This window comes from Camelus ferus, chromosome 19 (assembly GCF_009834535.1).
Source record: "Camelus ferus isolate YT-003-E chromosome 19, BCGSAC_Cfer_1.0, whole genome shotgun sequence".
NCBI lineage: Eukaryota > Metazoa > Chordata > Mammalia > Artiodactyla > Camelidae > Camelus > Camelus ferus.
The window spans coordinates 14,407,276-14,426,308 of NC_045714.1; the positions used below are offsets into that span (position 1 = coordinate 14,407,276).

General features: G+C 60.6%; 1 protein-coding gene across 2 annotated transcripts in view; it reads left to right on the forward strand.

The window, feature by feature from the left end:
• Positions 1-9,122: 9,122 nt before the first annotated feature.
• NTSR1 (neurotensin receptor 1) overlaps positions 9,123-19,033 on the forward strand; it is a 43,341-nt gene continuing 33,430 nt past the window's right edge. The window contains exon 1 of one of the 2 annotated variants that reach the window (XM_032461540.1): positions 9,123-10,290. In XM_032461540.1, the coding sequence (XP_032317431.1) occupies positions 9,568-10,290 (723 nt within the window). In that variant the 5' untranslated portion in view covers positions 9,123-9,567. The remainder of the gene's footprint in view (positions 10,291-19,033) is intronic. The other variant, XM_014551759.2, reaches the window with a different exon arrangement.

Consider the following 19,033-nt stretch of genomic DNA (forward strand, 5'->3'; position numbering starts at 1 on the left):
AGCTTCAGAAAGGCTGCTGTGTCAGCGCCGGTCCCAGAGTCAGACCCTGTGCAAGCCGGGCCACAACCCCACGGGAAGCTCTGGAGTGCACTTTGCATCTCAGGGTCAAGGGACCCCGCACCGGTGGGGCGGCAGAGGCAGTCTGCCCGGGGGCTGCGATCCCAGGCACTTCCGTCCGGCTGGCGCAGTGGGCCGGGAAGGGGAGAGTCCAGGGTCAGATCTTTGAAGAAGCTCTCAGCTGAAACCCCCAGTCCCAGCCTTGGTCCCTGAACTGTGGTTTGTCATGAATCGCGGCAAAGAGGACTTCGCCGATACGATTAGTGGGTGGTCCGTTCTCCTCGCGGGTCCTCGAGAACAGAGAAGGTGCTCTGACCGACGGCAGGCCTGGAGGCATGGAGCGGGGAGCCGGGCAGCAGGAAGCAAGAGAAGTTTCCAGAGTACCATTGCTGGCTGGATGGGGACCTCTAGGAGCCGGGGCAGCCCCGCTCGCTGACCGCCAAACAGGACATGATCTCAGTCCGACAGCCACAGGGGCCTGGGGGAGCCAAAGGGATTCTCCCCAGAGCCCTGGCAAGAGCCCAGCAGGTGACATCTTGGCCAGCCCACTGCACCTCTGGCCCAAGAGCTGGTCACCTGGAGGCCCCAGTGTGTGGTAACTGCTCAGCCAGCTCTGCCTGCTCCGTCCCAGTCCTCCAGGCCGCCTTGTCCCATGGGTGAATAAATGATGGAGGCGTCTGATAAGATCACAGATGACTGTCCCAGGTCACTCTGGGGGCAAGTGGCAAAGACCCAAGTCTCACCAGCTTGAGGGCAGAAAGGGCTCATGGGACCAAAACGTCCAGAGGAAGAGCTGGGGCGGATCCAGGGCCTCAGACCTTGGCGTCCAGAGCTGTGGGCTCTAGTGCACTCCAGAGATGGTCTCAGGGGAACCGGGCCTCCCAGGGAGGGGGATCCAGGGAGGTGGGGTTCCTAGAGGGGCGAAAGTCCCAGGGAAGCAGGAGCCCTGGCCCCCCCACCCCCGCACAAGGCAGAGGCTCCCTCTCTTGTTACTGGTGTCTCCCCCACCCCACCCCCCGCAGCGGTAGAAGCCAGAGGAGGACCCGGGCCTGATGGGAGGGGCACCGCTTCTCCACACACCTGGACTGTGCACCAGAACTTACTCCCAAGAATACCTGCCTGCAAGGTGGAGGGGAGAGGGGACACGGGATGGTGACTGACTCCACTTGGCCCAGCCCCGGCCTGGTCATTCCTCACCAGAGCCCCAGACTTGCCACGAGGACTACACCTTGAATCCAAGGGCCGCCAGGCCTGCTGGGCGCCTCTGCAGGACCCCCTCCTCCCGCTAAGGCCCCGTGCGTCACAGAGCAGGGCGGTCCTGGGCGAACGGGTCGCCCGCCCTCAGCCCCCCTGGCCCCGGCTTGCTTCCCAGGGTGTCTGCTGACCTGGCCGTGGGGGCAGCAAGGCAGGAACCACTAAGGAGGCTCCCACTCAGGTTGCCTTTCTGGAACTCACACGGAGTCACTAGGAAATGGGAGGCGTGTTTCCTAGTTAAATATTTCCAGGCAACTACAACTGCTGATTGCAGACAAAGGGAGCAGCCCCTGATCTTGGCAGAGGAGCTGGAGCCGACAGGAGTCACGTTTATGCAAACACCAGCTCCCCCCAGGAGGGGAGCCCGGGAGAGAGATGTGGACACATGGCTGTCGCCCCATTCCTCCTCGACAAAGGGGCCGCCGGGCAAAGCCACGGCGCCCAAGGGCCAAGAGGGCGTGGGGCGGGGTCCTGAAGGTTGCGGGTCCCCTCCCGGTCCCCACGCCCCCAGCACCGGCTCCCAGAGCCTGCGGCCCGTGGCCAGCAGTCAAGAGAGGCCGTTCTGTCAAATCCAGGAACTTCCCATCCCCACGCCTCCCGACAATAAATGGAGACAGATATCAGCCGAATGTGACCCTTTCGGCTTAAGTCGCGAGAGCGTTCACGAGCACGCCTGGGAAATTTACCCACAAATCGGTAAATTTATAAGAGGCACAAACTCAGCTTCCCAGGGTGAAAGCTGACAAAACACTGCTTTCTCTGCGAACTGAGCAGATGGGACTGCTTGTCCTTCTGCAGTGGATGTGCTGTTCGCGGGTTGTCTTTCTGCCCAAGAGCAAATTTCAAAGAGAAAATGCCCTTCCTGGGGACAGGAAGTTAGGGACCCTCCTTCCAGCCTGACCTGGGTGGGGGAGGGGGACGAGGGGGCAAGGCCATGGCCTTGGGTGGGGGGGTCATTCTGTCAGCTTCAAACCCGGTCTGCAAAGTCAGGGTGCAGCTTTGAAGTTCCCATCTGCATCCCTCGTGTTGACCAACTGAAGTGAACGCTAAGCAAGGCCTTCCCTAGAGCCGTGTTCAGGAAGCTGGGCGGCGCTGGAGCGGCCTCAGAGAGCGGATTTTCTCTTTCTCCTTAGGAGATGGGCTGTCTAACGTGCCCCGTTTCCTCTAAAACGTCACCTTGCGTGACACATCTCTTTGCTGAAACCGTCAACGTCCCAAGCGGCGTCCACAGTCACTAGGCTCCACCAAGCCCTCCTCTGCCGGGACTGTCAGGGGCGGTCGCTCTTACCAGAGGCTCTGCTCAAGCAAATCCGAAAGAGTGCACAGCAAGACCGTCTGGACCGCTCAGGAGAAGGGGCAGCGGCTCTGCAGGAGGCGAAATGACAGCTGTGACGATGGTGTCCCCAGGGTCTGTCCCCACCCCCCACCTTCTCCCTGCCTGGTCCAGAAGGACCAGCCCCTGACCCTGAACTCAGCCTTCCGTGCGCGTTCACCACCAGACCCTGCAACTTGCCGGAATAAGACCCCATGCCTGCACTGGCTGGGGTGCTGGGAGCTGAGCTCCTCTGGTCCTCCGTGCTCGTCCCAGACCCCCAACACCCCCAGGCCAGCCAGGCCCCAGCCCTCCTCCCATCATGCCCCATACTCTCTGCACACACAGCTCTCCGTGTGGCGGACTGTGAGTTCCTGGAAGGCAGCCCTCATGACACTCAGTACACATTGGACAGATGGACAGCCGGACAGCAGACGGCGGGAAGCCCCAAGGAGAGGGTGGCTGTGCATCTCTGCGGTGTTCAGCAGGGAAGCGGAGATGCCAGGATGCTAGTTCTTGCTGAGGTCCACAGTCCAGCAGGTCAGAGAAGGACCACACCTCTGGCAGCACTCCCCCCCCCCTCTGGCCCACGTCTACCCCTGCGTCCCTCTCGCCCCACACCCCCAGGTGTCAGTCAGCTGCGGGCACTAGGACTGCGCCTCCTCCATCCGTCCCAGGCTGACCAGTCACCCTGAGCCCGCCCTCTGGCCTCCTCCCACCGGAAACACCGGATAAGGAGAGGGTGCCTCTGCACCTCTCAGCCGCGCCTACTGTGGTCCTGGTGCTTTTCCCCTGGAAGCAAAGGGAAGGCCATCTCTGCAGGTCAGAACAGTCAAAGGGCTGGGGTGGGCCTGGGCCCCGGAATCTCAGCCTCACCCAGGGTTAGAAGGGAGCCGTCAGGCGGTGGAGACTCCGCGGTGGCGCATGCCATAGGCCGGACTCTGGTGCTCTCCCCCCACCTCACCAGCCCCCACCCTAACTGTAATTCATTTATTCATTCAGCAAATCAGCACTGACATTCTCTGGTTCCCCTGCTTCTGAACCGAGAGCCTCTGGCCAATGGAAACGAAATGCCTTTGTCAGGGTTTGTCCACAAAGATCCCAGGCTGAGTGGCTGCAGGGGCCCAGCAAGTGCTCCTGGGAGGGGGACGCTCCCAACCTGCCCCAGCCCAGGGGGCAGCCGGGTAGGTCCCCTGACAAGGCCTATAAACAAGACTGTCAGAGCCTGGGCACCTACTCCCAGGGCCGCCCTGGGCAGGGGGCAAGGGGACGCTTCATGGGGAAGATCCGTGCCGAGTTGCAGGTGTGACTCCCCACCCGGCAGCCCTCCAGCCTGGGATGCCTGACACCCAATTGTGTTGCAGCTGAGTCAGCGCCCCACCCACCAGCCTGCAGGCGCCTGCCTGGGGCACCCCCAGGGATGGCCAGCTTGGGGGACCTCAGATGTCTGTGTGGCCACCCTTCCTCCTGCAGGGTCCTACCCCACCTGGCCTCCTGGGATGGGCGGATTCACCAGTGCTGGAGCACACATTCCACTGTCCTCACTTGGCCCAGACAAGTGGGCCTCGGCCCCGCATGGGAGCACCCCTCCCCACACCCTTCCTCCATCAGCGACCCCTCATCGAAGCTTCATACCCCTGGTGGGCCGTCCTTCTTCAAAGAGCCACGTTTGTGGGTGCTGACCAGGCTGGGCACCACTCGGAGCACCTCACATGCTGCTGTAACGGATGACTGAAAATCCAGCAGCTAACAACCACACGGTCCTCAACTTGCACACGTCCCCCTGGGCTAAAACCCAGGTATGGGCAGAGCCGCTTCCTTCTGGAGGCTCCAGGGGAGAATCCGTTTCCTGGCCCTTCCAGCTTTCAGAGGTACCCAAATCCCCGGTGCATGGCCCCTGCCTCATCTCCAGCGCCCACAGTGACCTGCCAGGTCTTCTCTCACTGCGATCTCTCCACCCTCCTTCCCCGTCTAAGGGCCTGTGACACCCCTGAAACTTTGGACACCCACGGAGAATCCGGGGTCATCTCCCTCCTTTAAGGTCGGCCTGCCACATAGCCAAGTGGACTCACGGGTTCTGGAAGCAGGGCATGGTCACGGCTCTCAGGACATGAGAAATTCAGGGACAAGGCTGCTTTTGCCTGCCCTTGGCAAAGCGCTCCTGGCTGATGGAGGGAGAGACGGGTGCCTCTGTGGGTTCCGGGCAGACAGCAAAGATGCACATAGTGGTAACTGCCCAGTGGCTCCTTGAGTCAGACCACTGGGCAGAATCAGAGCTTGGAGGAGACACGTGGGTTACACGTGGGCCCTCAGGCAGAGCAGTCCCTCTCCTTTGAGCTAGTGTCAGGGTTTGAACTAGAAGATTCTTGGCATTTAAGCCACAGGAGGTGAAGGAACCCTCTGGTGATTGAGGATTTGGAAGGAGAGGTGGGAAACAGTCCCGGCAGGGGACCCGCCGGAGCTGGGGGCAGGCAGTGGAGGCAGGAGATCAAAGCCCGGGGTCTGCTCAGGAGCTGGTTTGAGAAGAGGCAGAGGTGGTCCTCAGGCCCAGGACCCCCACCGCCAGCACACAGTGCCGCCTCCTGCAGCCTGGGACTGAGGGGCTCCATGTCTCACATCTAAAACTGAGAGAATTCCAGGAAAACCAGGACGGTCATTGTACCCTGACCCTCCCAGCCCAGCACCCTGCTCACTTTGGGCCGGGGCAGGACCGCCCTAGTGTCTGTGCAGCTGGACGGGGCCTCCCTGTCCCTCTGGTGGCTAACCTTCCATCCCTGGCCACATGCTCGCCACAGTCAGGCACTGTGCTGGGGACCTGTGTGCCCCATGCTGGGCCAGCCTCCTCCCTGAGCAGCCTCTGGCCCAGGACGGGGTGCGCCCAGCAGCTATGAAGCTAGTGTTTATGCTGCAGGGACCTCCACGTGGCAGGAGGCCACACGCCTTCACATGGTGCCCACAGCAACCCAGTGATGGGGTCTCATTCCACGGGTAAGGAAACCGAGGCTGGGTCAGTTGATTTACCTTCTCCTAGAGCACGTGGTCAGGGCCTGGTGGGCCCAGGACTCAAAGCCACTCCTTCCTACACAGCCTGACACCCCAGGCCGCAAGAGGCCCTCCCGGCAGCCACACTCTCCCTTCTTCCGGCTCTTCCTTGTGAACACAGCTTCCGTTTCCAGAAAGCTGGCCAGGGCTAAGGGTCGAGGACGATCTGGGCACGTGAGGGACAAGGATGTGATGGTAGAGGCTGGTGCCCAGGCTGGAAGGAGGCCCCAGGGCTGCTGCTCGGCTGGTGACACTCGCACAAGCATTGCTCTGTGTTTAAATCCTCCCTGAGATGCTGTACGTTCTGACATGTGCAATCTCCATGCTGTGAGTGGGAAAAGCCATGGCTAAGCTCTACAAACTATGCATATTACGTGTCCCTAATGACTCTAAATAAACGTACACTTCTCCCCACCCACCTGTAGCCTCATAGGAAAAAAACAGTAATAATAGTAACACTAAAATGTTTGTTTTGCTGCTAAGTTGCTAAGTTTGGGCTTCTTTGTTACACAGCAATAGGTAAATAGATAATCGATACTGGTATTGCTGTGAACTTATTTATTTTTTAATTTGGGAAGAAGCCTTCTTCTTCTCTAGCAAGAGTGGCCTGACGGTGGTATGGGGACCACAGGAAAGAGAGGGACCATGTCCTAAGGACACATCTCCAAGAGGGGAGGGACCCCATGACATGTGACTCCAAGGACTGAATTCTTGTAGCCAGGAAAGCAAAGCCCTTTTCACAGCCGCTGCCTCTCCTCCTGGCCAACCGTTCTCCTGAGATGATTAAAGGCCCCTAGTCCTCCCACAGCTCTAGGCCTGAGGGTGCAGCCCAGAGGGGTCTGTCCTGGGCTCCTCAGCGACACCCTCATGCATTTGGAAGCTTGTTGGAAAAAGACAAAGGCCGTTGCACATTCCTGTCTCACTGTCCACTAGTTCAGCAAAGGTCCACGGAGCACCAACTCCCTACTAGGCAGCCTTGCAGGGGCTTGGGAGTTGTTAGCAAGTGAAGCAAAGCAGGACCCCTGCTGCCCTCACCGTGGCAGTGGACATCCGGGCATCATCCTTCCTCTGGTGTCTCAGCGATCTTCGTCCGGGGCCCAGGAGATCACCCTGGTCAGCAGCCAGGACCCCATCCCGCCTGCATCACAGGGAGTCCCCGGAAGCCGGAGCCACCCAGGTGCCTGCCATCATCTCAGCCGTCACACCTGCTTCCCCCAGAAACGCAGGCCCCTCGTTGACGGATCTCAGCCCTTGGCCTGCAGGGACGGGCCAGCTCCCCGCCGACATGCGGCATTTGGAGTGGCGGGAGCGGGGCAGCAGGCCCCCAGGCTCTCGGGCCGGCCTGGGGCAGCTCCCGCGCAGGGCCCGGCCAAGGGTGCGGTCCTTTCCCTGGTGGACACAGCCGGACAAGCTCGGCCTCTCTCCAGCGCCTCACTGGAGCTTTCCTTAAAGGGTCCCAAGCTGTTTGGGAAGCACCCGTGTCTCGGGAAATCAGAAGAGAAAGGGGCAAACATCTCGGAGCTGGAAGGTTCCGGCTGCCGCGTCGCCCGGGACTCCTCTGTGCACAGAGGGGTTCGAAGCCACCGGGGGCCCTGGACGAGGGCCTGCTGCCCACTTTGTAAAGTAAGGCCTTCTGAGTGACACTTCCTCTGTGGTTTTAAGCAAATGCCTTGTCATAATATTTGCACTAAGTTGCCTTTTATGATTTTTTAAAGCTAGACTGTCTCAAAAAGAAATCTTTGAAAAGAAGGCCAGCTTAGTGGAAAGGTCAAGGGGCTGGAAACCAAACAGCAGGCTTAAAGCGCCCCGGGGGGGGCACGTTTCCGCTGGCAGCGACCTAAGCGGCTTCTGCGGCTGGTCGGCAAAGAGGCCCCGGGGGACGCTGGCTGCTGCCTCCCCCTGCTGCTCCACGCGGAGGCGAGCACATGGCACGGTCCATGGTGGGACCCGCCGTTCCTGTGGGTGCAGGGATGAGCCCCTGAGGGGCCAACACAGTCCAGCGCCATCATCACTTCTTCTGAGACCTGGACACTCAGGTCCCAGTCCCAAGACCTGTTCACTGAACTGGTGGGCTTGTCTTCCAGAGAGCAAAACTGGGCTAATTTGGTGGATTTAAAGCAACTTTTGTTGCCCTGGGCTCTTGACCCCCCCACCCTCTGAAGTCCCCGCACAACCCACTCCACAGCCTTCACCGCCCAAGTCCTCACTGAGGGCCTGCGGCTGTGGCACTGACAGCGTCCGGAGCAGCCTGGCCCCCGGGAGCATCCATTCTACCTCTGTTCCCATTTTACAGACGATTCAATCAAGTACAGAGAAGCTAAAACACTCTCCCAGATATTAGCAGCAGGTTCAAACCACGCGTGTCGCTCTGGGCCTGCGTGCTGGCTTCCAGCAAAGGGACGTTGGTGTTTCCTTTGAAAGCTAAATTTTTAAGCACATACGTTCTCTGCAAGACTCCATGCGTGGTGAGGACGTGAGGTCTGGGGAGCAGGCAAGCCCAGAGCCAGCCAGGAACAGAAGAGATTAAGAAGGACTGAGCCTGAACTTCTCCCCCTGGATGGGGCCGGGGTCTGGGCAGGGCTCCTCACTCCCCACAGCAGGCTCCAGCTTCTGATGTCCCAGTATACCCCTGCAGCCAGCCAGGTCCACGGCAGGGACAGGCACAGACCCTGGGGCTGTGACCCCAGGGCCATCCCTCCCACACCCTGAGAACTGGGCTCTGCGGGTGATGTCTGATGACCACGTCCAGGAGGTGATGAGGGAGCCGGAGCATACCACACGTGCCCACAGTGGCACGAGCCACCGCCGGATGCCAGGCACAGGACCCAGCCTGCAGGGGGTTGGGCACTGCTTTGTTCTCTGCTTTCTGCTCTCCTTATCCCCCCTCCCCCCACACTCAGTTGTGCTTCCAGCAGCCTGTGGGCGCCCCAGGAACGAGAGGCGACCCAGCCATCCCCGCGGGAAGCCTCCTCTTTGGGCCCTGCCCTCCATAACCTCCTGTCCCCCACCAGAGGGGACCTGGGGGCAGCTCGCCTTGAAGGAGTGGGTAAGAAGTTGAGAAGACCAGGGAAAGGAGGCTGTGCTGCCTGAGGGCACCTGGAAAGGGCCAATATTCTCCACGCACCCCGCTGGATTTCCAGTTCCCCGGGGGCGCCCACCCCAGCCCGGATTGCTCCCCTCCCCACCCCACCCCACCCCAACCCGGGAGCGAGCGCACGAGGGCGACCGGCCAGCCCTGCTCTCTCGCGGGGCGGGGACAGCGGCTGGGGCCGCCTCCCGTCCCCTCCACCGCCCCCCACGGCTGGGCGCGCCCGCCCGCCGCCGCCGCCGCCGCCGGCTCAGTGGAGGCGCGGAGCCCGGGAGGGCGCGGGCGCGGCGGGCGCGGCGGGCGGTGTGCGGGGCGGGTGTGCGCCGAGATCGCGGGGAGGAGTGAGCGCGCCGGGCACCGGGCGTGCGCTCCGCGCGGCGCCGCAGGCTCGCCCCGCACAGCCGAGCCGGCGGTCGCTCTCCGGGGGAGACGGCGCTGTCGCCCCGGAGCCCGAGGAACCGCGGGGTCTGGTGTTCGGAGGCAGCCCGGCGAGCGCGCCGCCCGGAGCCGCGAGTCCGGAGGAGGAGCGGAGCCCGGAGCCCTGAGCCCGGAGCCCGGAGCCCGGAGGAGCCCGGAGGGACCCGGCATCCCCGGAGAGCGCGAGCCCCAAGCGCTGCAGGTGTCACGGTCCGCGTCGGGCGCTTCCTGGCTGGACGGCGTGCCCACCGCCCTCTCACGCCCTCCCCGCGGGCTCCCTCTACGCTGCCCCTGCCTGAGACGCGCCCACCCTCGCCCGGGGTTCCAGCCGCGGAGGCGCCAGACGGAGCCTCGGATCCCTGGGAGCGAGGCACCCCGCCCGCCCGGCGCATCCACCATGCGCCTCAACAGCTCGGCGCCGGGCCCCCGGGTCGCACAGGGCAGCGACCCCTTCTCGCTGCTGCCGCTGCCGTCGTCGGAGCTGGAGGGGGCGCTCCTGACCTCGGGCTTCGGCAACAGCTCGGGCAACGTGTCGGAGCCCGTCCAAGCAGCGCCCAGCAGCGACCTGGATGTGAACACGGACATTTACTCCAAGGTGCTGGTGACCGCCGTGTACCTGGCGCTCTTCGTGGTGGGCACAGCGGGCAACTCTGTGACGGCGTTCACGCTGGCGCGGAAGAGGTCCCTGCAGAACCTGCAGAGCACGGTGCACTACCACCTGGGCAGCCTGGCGCTCTCCGACCTGCTCATCCTCCTGCTGGCCATGCCCGTCGAGCTGTACAACTTCATCTGGGTGCACCACCCCTGGGCCTTCGGCGACTCCGTGTGCCGCGGCTACTACTTCCTGCGTGACGCCTGCACCCACGCCACGGCCCTCAACGTGGCCAGCCTGAGTGTGGAGCGCTACCTGGCCCTCTGCCACCCCTTCAAGGCCAAGACCCTCATGTCCCGCAGCCGCACCAAGAAGTTCATCAGTGCCATCTGGCTGGCCTCCGGCCTGCTGGCCGTGCCCATGCTTTTCACCATGGGCCAGCAGAACCGCAGCACCGACGGCCAGCACCCCGGCGGCCTGGTGTGCACGCCCATCGTGGGCACCGCCACCATCAAGGTCGTCATCCAGGTGAGCAGCCTCTTCAGCGGCGCGGGGCCGGGATGGGGGCGGGAGTGTGAGGGCACCAGGCTGGAGTCTGGCTTGGGGGCGAGGGTTGAGGGCACACCCTGGGAGGCCTCGGTGCTTCTCTTCCCCTCCCCCCAGAAGTAGTTTCTGGTCTGTATACACCCTGAGTGGGGGAAGTTGGGAAAATGTCACAAAGGAATTTTACTCCTGGGAAGCTGAAAGGGGCCGGGGGCAAGGGAGGAGGGGCGAGGGGCTTGAGAACAGCCTGAGTCCCACTTCTTCCCTCCTTCTGCTTCAGGGTTGCCAGGTCTCAGCTCCCCCCACCCCCGTCTCATCCCTTTCTGCCATCAGAGGGGACTGGAACCCAGATCACTGACTTCTCCAGGGGTGGGTGGGGGTCCGTGGACGGGCCTCAGGTGTGTCCACTCCCTGAGCTGGAAGGTAAATATGTGTGCTGGCGCCAGCCTCTTTCTGAAGAGAGTCCCTTCCATCAGCATCTCAGAAGGCACGTGGTCCCCCGAGGCCGGGTCCCTGTCCTCTGCAGCAGGACTGTGCCCAGGCCGCTCCCCAGAGCCTCCTGGCTGCCTGCCCCAGCCTACACATGGGAAGTGGAGCTCGACCTGAAGCTGTCTCCGGTCGGGTCCTATACTGAGTTTAGACTCCATTTTCCCGTCTGTGAACTGTGGTCATCAGAGCTCCAACCTCAGAAGGTAGAAATTCAAGAGAGAATGTTTGGGAAGGGCCCTCTGGGTTCCCCGCTTGCAGAAGCCCTCAAGGTGCTCTTACTGGTGATGGCGGTGACAACATTGTTCCTGCTGGGAGATTCTGAGGTATTTGGGCGTGGTGGCCGGCAGTGGACCTGTGTGAGGTGAACGACCCTGGAGCCGGGTGACCAGTGGCTCTCCGAGGGTCTGGTGGGAACCCAGCTGGGAGCCCTCCCTGGGAATCGGCTTGGCCGAGGCAGCCTGGCAGGGTAGGGGGCTTCTGGTCCTGGAGAGAAAGAAGTCTTATCAGGCAGGGCCCTGAAGTGGGAGGAGGGTGTCCGCCGAAGCTAGTCCTGGCAGAGATACCACTTTGAATGGCATCGTGGCTGAGGGTGTGGGCAGAGGTGGAGGCGAAGGGGCTTCCTCCATCCCGGGGTGGGAGAGGGAAGGAGCGTCTGGGCGGGACCTCCACACCCCTGCGTGGTAGGGGCGGGATGTGCCAGAGCAGCTGGCTGTCCCCGCTGGCTGTCCTTTCGTACCCCAGCCGCCAGCAGCCTCCCAGCGCAGAATTTGTGCCGCTGCCTCGGAAGCCCAAGTCTGACAGTGGTGCTGGGAAAGGGGGGGCTGGTGAGCCGGGGTGGGCAGGCCAGGGTGGGCGGCGCTGTCGCCTGCACGACCACCCTGGGCTGCAGCTGACCCTGCACAGGCCACTACCAGTGTAGACCGAGCGGGCAGAATTAGGCTCCAGGCCTCCCTTGCCTGCGCTGGAAACTCGTGCCTACAGGTGTCCCCGCGTGGAGTGGTCCCGGAAGCCGCACGCGGCAGGGAGCTGGAGGCCGTGCCTCTGTGCTGACGCCTTCCCTGCGCTGGAGGCGGAGGCAAACAGGGCGTGTGCAGTAAACAGTGGGGATTACCTTCTTGCTTCCTTTGAGGGCTTGATGGGCTGTGCCCAGGTTGGGGGCCAGCAACCACGACACCCGCCTTCAAAGGAGTGACATGGCAGGTCTGGGTCAGTGGCTCGGGGCCGGGGCACTCACTGCCCACCCAGGAGACGCCCCCGTGGGCTCAGCCAGGAGCAGCCGGGGTTGGGGTCAAGGACAACAGTGGCCGCAGAGGGGCACGACCCCTCCACAGCACCCTCGGCCTCGACCCCGTGGCCACCCCGCTGGTGCCGCAGACTCAGGCACCACCGTGACGTGGTCTGAGTCTTCTTGGTCAGAGGCTGTGACACCGGTACGGTCCAGGGCGCATCCTGGTCATTTGTCCACTTGGCAGACGTCTTTTGAGCACGCGCTGCAGAAGGTCGGCTTCTGCGCCCGCGGCTAGGGCCGCCTGAGCGTTTGCTGAGTGCTTGCTGGCTTCCGGGCGCCCTCGGAGAGCAGAGGTGCCATTTTTCTTTGAAGGTCATGGCACGTGCTTGGGAGAGACGCTTGGGAGAGACGGATAGGCTGATTATGAGAGACGCTCTTTGCTCTGTGAACCGGCTGCTCCGTGTGCCTGCAAGAACATTCCTTTTGGGCCAGCTGGGCCCTGGCCTTGCTGCCCCCCTCCCTTCTGCACCGCCATCCGCCATCCCAGGAGAGGGTTCCCAGGGGATTTTTCCTTCCCTACCCGGGCTTCTGGGCCACTTGGCAGACCTGGGTCCACTTCCACTGTTTTTAAACAGTGACATCTGTCCAGAGAGGGGCTGGGTGCCTGTATCTGTGTGTCTCCCTCTCGTGGACCATGTGTGGGAGGGTAGAGATGTTGGCCAATCAAAATGGCTGTCACTCAGGAGACGCTCGTGTCCATGGTCACATGGACCCCAGGCAGCGTCCTGGACGCCCAGGCCATTAAAGTCTGACGTGCTTCCACGGAGGCAGAGGCAGCTGAGACCTGTCTCCGCAAAGTGCAAGAAAATTGGTTCCGATAAAATCAGGACATGGATCATTTCCCCAGAGTTTCTGTCCCTTGTCACCAGCCAAGCCCGGTGACCTCCTCCGCCCATCCGTCCACCGCCCACTCCCCATTCGCTGTTCCTCTTTTCCTTCCCGAGCCGGCTCAGCCTCAGTGATGCTGACACTCAGGGCTGAAGTTTAAGTCGCAGGGTCCCCACAAGAGTGCTGTTACGTCGGGGAGACGTGGCAGACCCTGGAGCAGACACCCCCAGGGCTTGTGCCACCATGTGGCTCCTGCTGTATGCACCGAGGACCTGCACCCCTGCCCACCAGGTCGTAAGGCGGAGACAGGGCGGGGCTGTTCTGTATTAACGGGGATTAAAGAGCCACAGCTGAGCGCAGGCGTGGTCTCCCAGCAGACCCCGGGCCGGAAAGGAGAACCACTGTGAGGACGTGGTCGAGACCGTGGCCGGGTTCAGCCCAAGGGTTACGTGGTGACGCTGTACCGACGCCCAGTGGGACGCCCTGATGTGGGCACCCGTGCTGTGGTTCCGTGGGAGAACGTCCTGTCTGAGGACGGAGTCCGTCCCGAGGGTCCTCGGGCGGTGAGTAGGGAAGGGACCCCTGCGAGCGGCCATCCCAGGTGACGCCCATGGGCTCGGGGACACAGCCGTCACCTGAGTCTAGAGCCTCCGCTGCGGGAAGAGGAGGACTTCGGCCACGAGCTTTGGTGCCAGCACAGGACGCTCGCCTTCGGGCACCAGAAGGGCGGGGGCCTGTGAGGGGAGCGGGGCCAACCTGCTCGCAGTGCTGGGGCCCTCGTCCCCTCCTCCCGAGAAGCACGGCCAGACTTCCCACCTGGTTTCCTAGTGGTTTGTGTTTCGAGGGAGGAAGGAATCGCAAGCCTTTCTTTTTCTCCATTATGATAAGACAGATACAAAATGTACCACTTCCACCGTCTTGATGGACCACCACCCCAGCCGTCTCCAGAACGCTCCTGTCGTTCCCACTGAACACCAGCTGCCCCTCCCCCCAGCCTCGGCTTTCTGTCCCATCTTTCCGTCTTTCCGTCTGACTGGCTGTCAAGCCTTCCTTGGTCGGGGGGACGCGGTGCTCACGAGTGAATGCTCTCCTGCCTGGAGAAAGAAGCCAGCCCCCGAAGGCCTCCAACCGTGCGACTGCAGTGACCAGGTGTTCTGGGAAAGGAGCGTGACGGGAACAGGGGACCAGCGGCGGCCGGGCGGGAGGGTGGGGTGGGCGGTGGGTGATGGATGCTCTGCGTCTTGGCCGTGGGCTGGTTGCACGACTGAGCGTTTACCAGGACTCCCGGAACTTAGACCGAGGGTGATTTCAGGGAGTGTGAACTGTGTCTTCCTGAGTCTCAGCCGCAAAGGAGCAGGAGCCTGTGAGGCTGTGGGGTGCCAGGTCCTCCCCCTGGGGGGCTCCGGGCAGGAAGGGACCAGGCGGGCCCTGGGGATGTTCCTGGGGAGCACAAAGGCCCTGGGCAGCCCCTGAACGCCCCTCCCTGCCCCCCGACCGCTCCCACCTTGCCGCCGCCGCCGCCGCCGGGAACCAGGCAGGTGCTCAGCAGCCAGGAGGCAGAGGGGGGAGGGCCTGAGCCCGCACCTGGGGGGGGGGGGGACAGTGCTGCTGAGCTCACAGCTGTGGGGACCGCCTGGCCCCCGAGACCCCTGCTTTAGCCCGGCAACACCCTGGCATTTGACCTACCAACTGCTGTCCCTGGTAAAGGCACAGCCCCTGAGAGGAACCCACCAGGGTCCTCAGGTCTGAAGAGGAAACCAAGGCCCAGAGAGCGTGGGGACACCCGAGCCAGCCCGCACCCGCCTGTCTGTCCAGTCTGTCTGTCTGTCGCTGCTCCAGCAAGGGGCTGGGATGGAGCCGCCCACCTGCCCTGAGCCCTGCCCCCTTCGGAGACTTCTCCTGTGGGGGCCACCTTGTGCCCCCAGGGCCAGTGCTGGAGAGGAAAGGGAGGCCTGGGAGCTGGGCAGAGACGGGCAGTCAGTCTGGAGTTTCCTGACGGTGGCAGCCCCAGGACCCCAAATCAAATCCCAGCCTCACCACTGGCCAGCTATGGGGCCCGGGCAAGTGATGTGACCTTCTGTGACCCAGTTTCCTCCCCTGCCAGGTGGAGGTAACAGTTCCTCTGTGGTCCACTGGCCAGGAGCCTGGAAGCTCTCAGTTACCCACACAGATCAACGGCGATTCAAGGAGAGATGGGCCCTGATCTGTTGTTTTAGGGTAACAAGAGCTGGCGCCTCCCAAGAGGGCCCCCCTCCAGAGCCAGGAGCCGTTCCTGCCGCCCACGGCCCTGCCCGCTCCGGGGGTCCGCGCGACCGCGGTGGGGCCCTGTGGGAACCCCCGAGCCCGGCGCTGTTCCCACGCCTGTGGGGACAGGGGCCGCCCACAGCTGGGCAGCATCTGTCCAGCTCCTCTGAGGAACGTTTGCTGCCCAGAGGCAAGGTCTCCCCAGCACCGTGTGTGTGACGAACCCTCTTCCAGTGTGATGACGCCCCTCCTTTCCGCCCTCCTCGCTGCCCGAGCACCACGTGCCAGGTGCAGTGGCACAGCAGGACGGGGCTGGCAAAGGCTTCCACCCCATGAAGCACACATCCCAGCAGAGAAGTCCGACAATCAGCAAAACAAACACGTGCAACACACGCATGGCCTGTGGTGACAAGGGCGACAGACGGAGTCCATGGGAGGGGGCGGGGACGCAGTCTCCGGCAGGTCCCTGAGGGTCTCTCAGAGGCAGTTAAGAGTCAGGTGTGCCAGGTCTGGGGGAAGAAGATTCCAGGAGAGGGGTGGCCGGGGGAACTCGACACACGGGGCAGAGCGAGCGTGGCCGGGTGAGCACCGGGCGTGCGAGGAGTAACAGGAGGGCCTCAGAGAATACGCAGCATCTCTTCCTGGAGGAAAATGGGCACCGTGGGAGGCTTACTTTGAAGGGGTCCTGCCTGCCTTGTTGAGAGTGCATTGCGGGGGGCAGGTTGGGGAGGGTGGCTGGAGAGGTGCCATCGTGCTCCAGGTGCGCGATCGAGGTGACCCAGACTTGTGCTTATGGGGACGGTGGAAAGATGACTGGAGACTAGATACACACTTTTCTTTTTCCTTAGGTTTATTTTTAAGTTTCCATCCAGTAAAAGTCACTCTCCTTTTGTTTATATCCATGAGCTTTGACAAATCCGCAGTCCTGTAACCACCACCTCCAAAGACACAGCCCCGTCCTGTCGCCCGGTGGAGACGGTGCGCACCCCCCATCCCCCGCCCCGGCCCCTAGCAGCCGTGCTCTGCTCCCCGCACCACCGCCAGCCCTGGGCCTGACTCAGGGCCACGTAAGAGGGCCCTGGCGTCCTTCGCTTACGTAATGCCTTGAGGCTCATCCGTGCTGTGGCCCGGGCCAGCAGCGTGCTCCTTTTCTGCGTGGAGTAGGAGTCCGTTGCACCGATGGCCCGCCATGTGTTTATCCGTTCACTGGCTGAAGGACACTTGGGTTGTTTCCAGTTTAGAGCGATTACGAATAAAGCAGCTGCCAGTGTTCACGCGCGGGACTGCGCGTGAGCGCACGCTTCCGTTCCTCTCGCATGACCACTTAGGAGTTGGATCACTGGGTCGTCCTGGAGTGTATTTAACTCGGGGGGAAATTCCAAAGTGGGTGTGCCCTTTTGACGGCCCGCCAGCAACGTGGAAGGGCCTGTTCTCTGCCTCCGGGCCAGCGCCGGGGCTTCAGTTCCTGGTCAGGTTTTTTGTTTTCATTTATCCGTCCTGGTGGGTGTGCAGTGGCATCTCGTTGTGGTTTGAGTTTGCGTTTCCTGGATGGCTCACGACATGAAGCGTCTTTTCAGGCGCTTACTTGACACCTGTGTATCTTCTTCGGCAAAGCTGCCTGTTCCAGAGGTTTGCGTGTTTTTTACATTGGGTTGTTTTCATACTGTTGACTTTGGGGAGTTTTTATATTCTGCACACAAACCCTTTGCCGGATAGGTGATCAGCAAGTGTCTTCTCCCCTCAATGGCTTTCCTTTGCATTTTCCTAACACTGCGTGTCACAGAGCAAAAGTGGGAACTTTGATGAAATCCGGCTCATCAAAAAAAGTAGTGGGCCATGCTTTTGAGTTGTGCCTAACCCCAGGGCACAGGGATGTTTTCCTCTCTTCTGCTCTAGAATCGTTATAGTTCTGTGCTGTATACTCAGGCTCACGATCTGTTTTGAGTCACTTTTTGATGGGGTATGAGATACGGGCACTTTCTCTGCGTAAACACGTCCAAAGGGTCAAAGCCACTTGTGGAAAGATGGTCTTTTCTCCTTTGAAGTTTGTTTGCATCTTAATCAGAAGCCACCTGACCGTGTGTGCGGGGCTGCATCCAGACTCTCACCGGCCCCCTTTGCCCCCGTGCCTCTGCCGTCCCCAGTCCCCTGCTGCCTTGATTTCTGTAGATTTGTAGGAAGTCTTCCAAGTACCATGAGTCCTTCGATTTTGTCCTTCTTTTCCAAAATCGTTTTGGCCGCTCTAGGTCCTCCGCTTTCTGTGTGGATTTTGGAAATAGGTTTCCAGTATCGACAGAAGAGCCTGCGTGGGTTTTGATTGGGATTGTGTTCATCTGTAGATCAACGCGGGGAGACCAAGGTGGCGTCTCAACACCGAGCCTTCCAACCCGCGCGGACACCGCGTCTCTCCGTTTACGCAGGTCTCTGGTTTCTCCCATCCGTAATTGTCTTCTGTGTGCAGACCCTACACCACGTGTTTTGATACATCTGTATCTAAGCATTCGTATTTGGGGAGTTACTGTGCATGCACTTCGAAAATTCTTTTCTGTTCCCAGTTTCTCACGGCAGCTTGTCTATCCCTGATCGATGTTTAGTTACTGACCTGGTAGCTTACAACCGTGACACACACACTTACTAACTCTAGAATTTCCTTTGTGGGTTCTCTGGGATTTTTTTACGTAGACAGTGATGTTGTCTGTGAATAGAGGAAGTTTTATTTCATCCCTTCCACGCTGCATACCTTTAATTTCCTTTTACTGTCTTATTGTATTTTTTAAAAAATGTAAATCAGCTGTATTTCAACTTTAAAAATAGTTGATTTACAATGTTGTGTTAGTTTTTGTTGTCCAGCGTAGTGATTCAGCTATATACGTGGATATTCCTCTTCATGTTCTTTTTCATCATAGGCTGTTGCAAGACACTGAATAGGGCTCCCTGTGCTGTACAGTAGGTCCCTGTTGTTTATCTATTTTACGTATAATAGTGTCTGCAAATCTCAAACTCCCAAGTCATCCCTCCCCACCCCCTTCCCCCCGGTAACCATAAGTTTGTTTTCTATGTCTGTGAGTCTGTTCCTGTTTTGTAAATAAGTTCATTTGTATCATTTCTGAGAGTCCACATATAAGAAATATCATATGATATTTGGCTTTCTCTGTCTGACTTCACTTAGTATGATCATCTCTAGGTCCATCCATGTTACTGCGAATGGCATTATTTCAGTCTTTTTCATGGCTGAGTAGTATTCCATCGTATAAATATACGCCACAGCTTCTTTACCCAGCCATCTGTTGATGGGCCCTCAGGTTGCTGCCGTGCCTTGGCCGTTGTAAACAGCGCTGCTGTGAGCACTGAGGTGCAGATGTCTTTTTGAATTAGAGTTTTCATCTTTTCCGGATGTACGCCCAGGAGTGGGGCTGCTGGATCACGCGGTAACTCTAGTTTTAGTTTTTTAGGGACCCTCCATACCGCTCTCCGTAGCGGCTGCCTCAGTGGACATGCCCACCAGCGCTCACACACCTGCCGCTTCTCTTGCTCGCTGCCCACCTGGAGGCCGGCTTCCCGTGTCTTTTTTTCTTATCGGTGGGTCTCATCCTAGCTCTCTGCCTCCCTAGTGCTTTTTCACTTACACCGGACCCTGTGGACGACACACTGAAGAGACTGGATACTCTTACCCCCCTTTGAAGGGTGTCAGCTCTTACTTTAGCAGGCCGCTCAGTTGCAGACTGACAACCTTTTGCGGGGGGGTAAGTATGTTTTCCTTTATTTTTAGTGGAGGTCCTGCGGGTTGAACCCAGGACCTTGTGCAGGCTGGGTGCACACTCCACCGCTGAGCTGTGCCCTCCCCGCAAGACAGATCATCTCAAACCTGTGCAGGCCCGG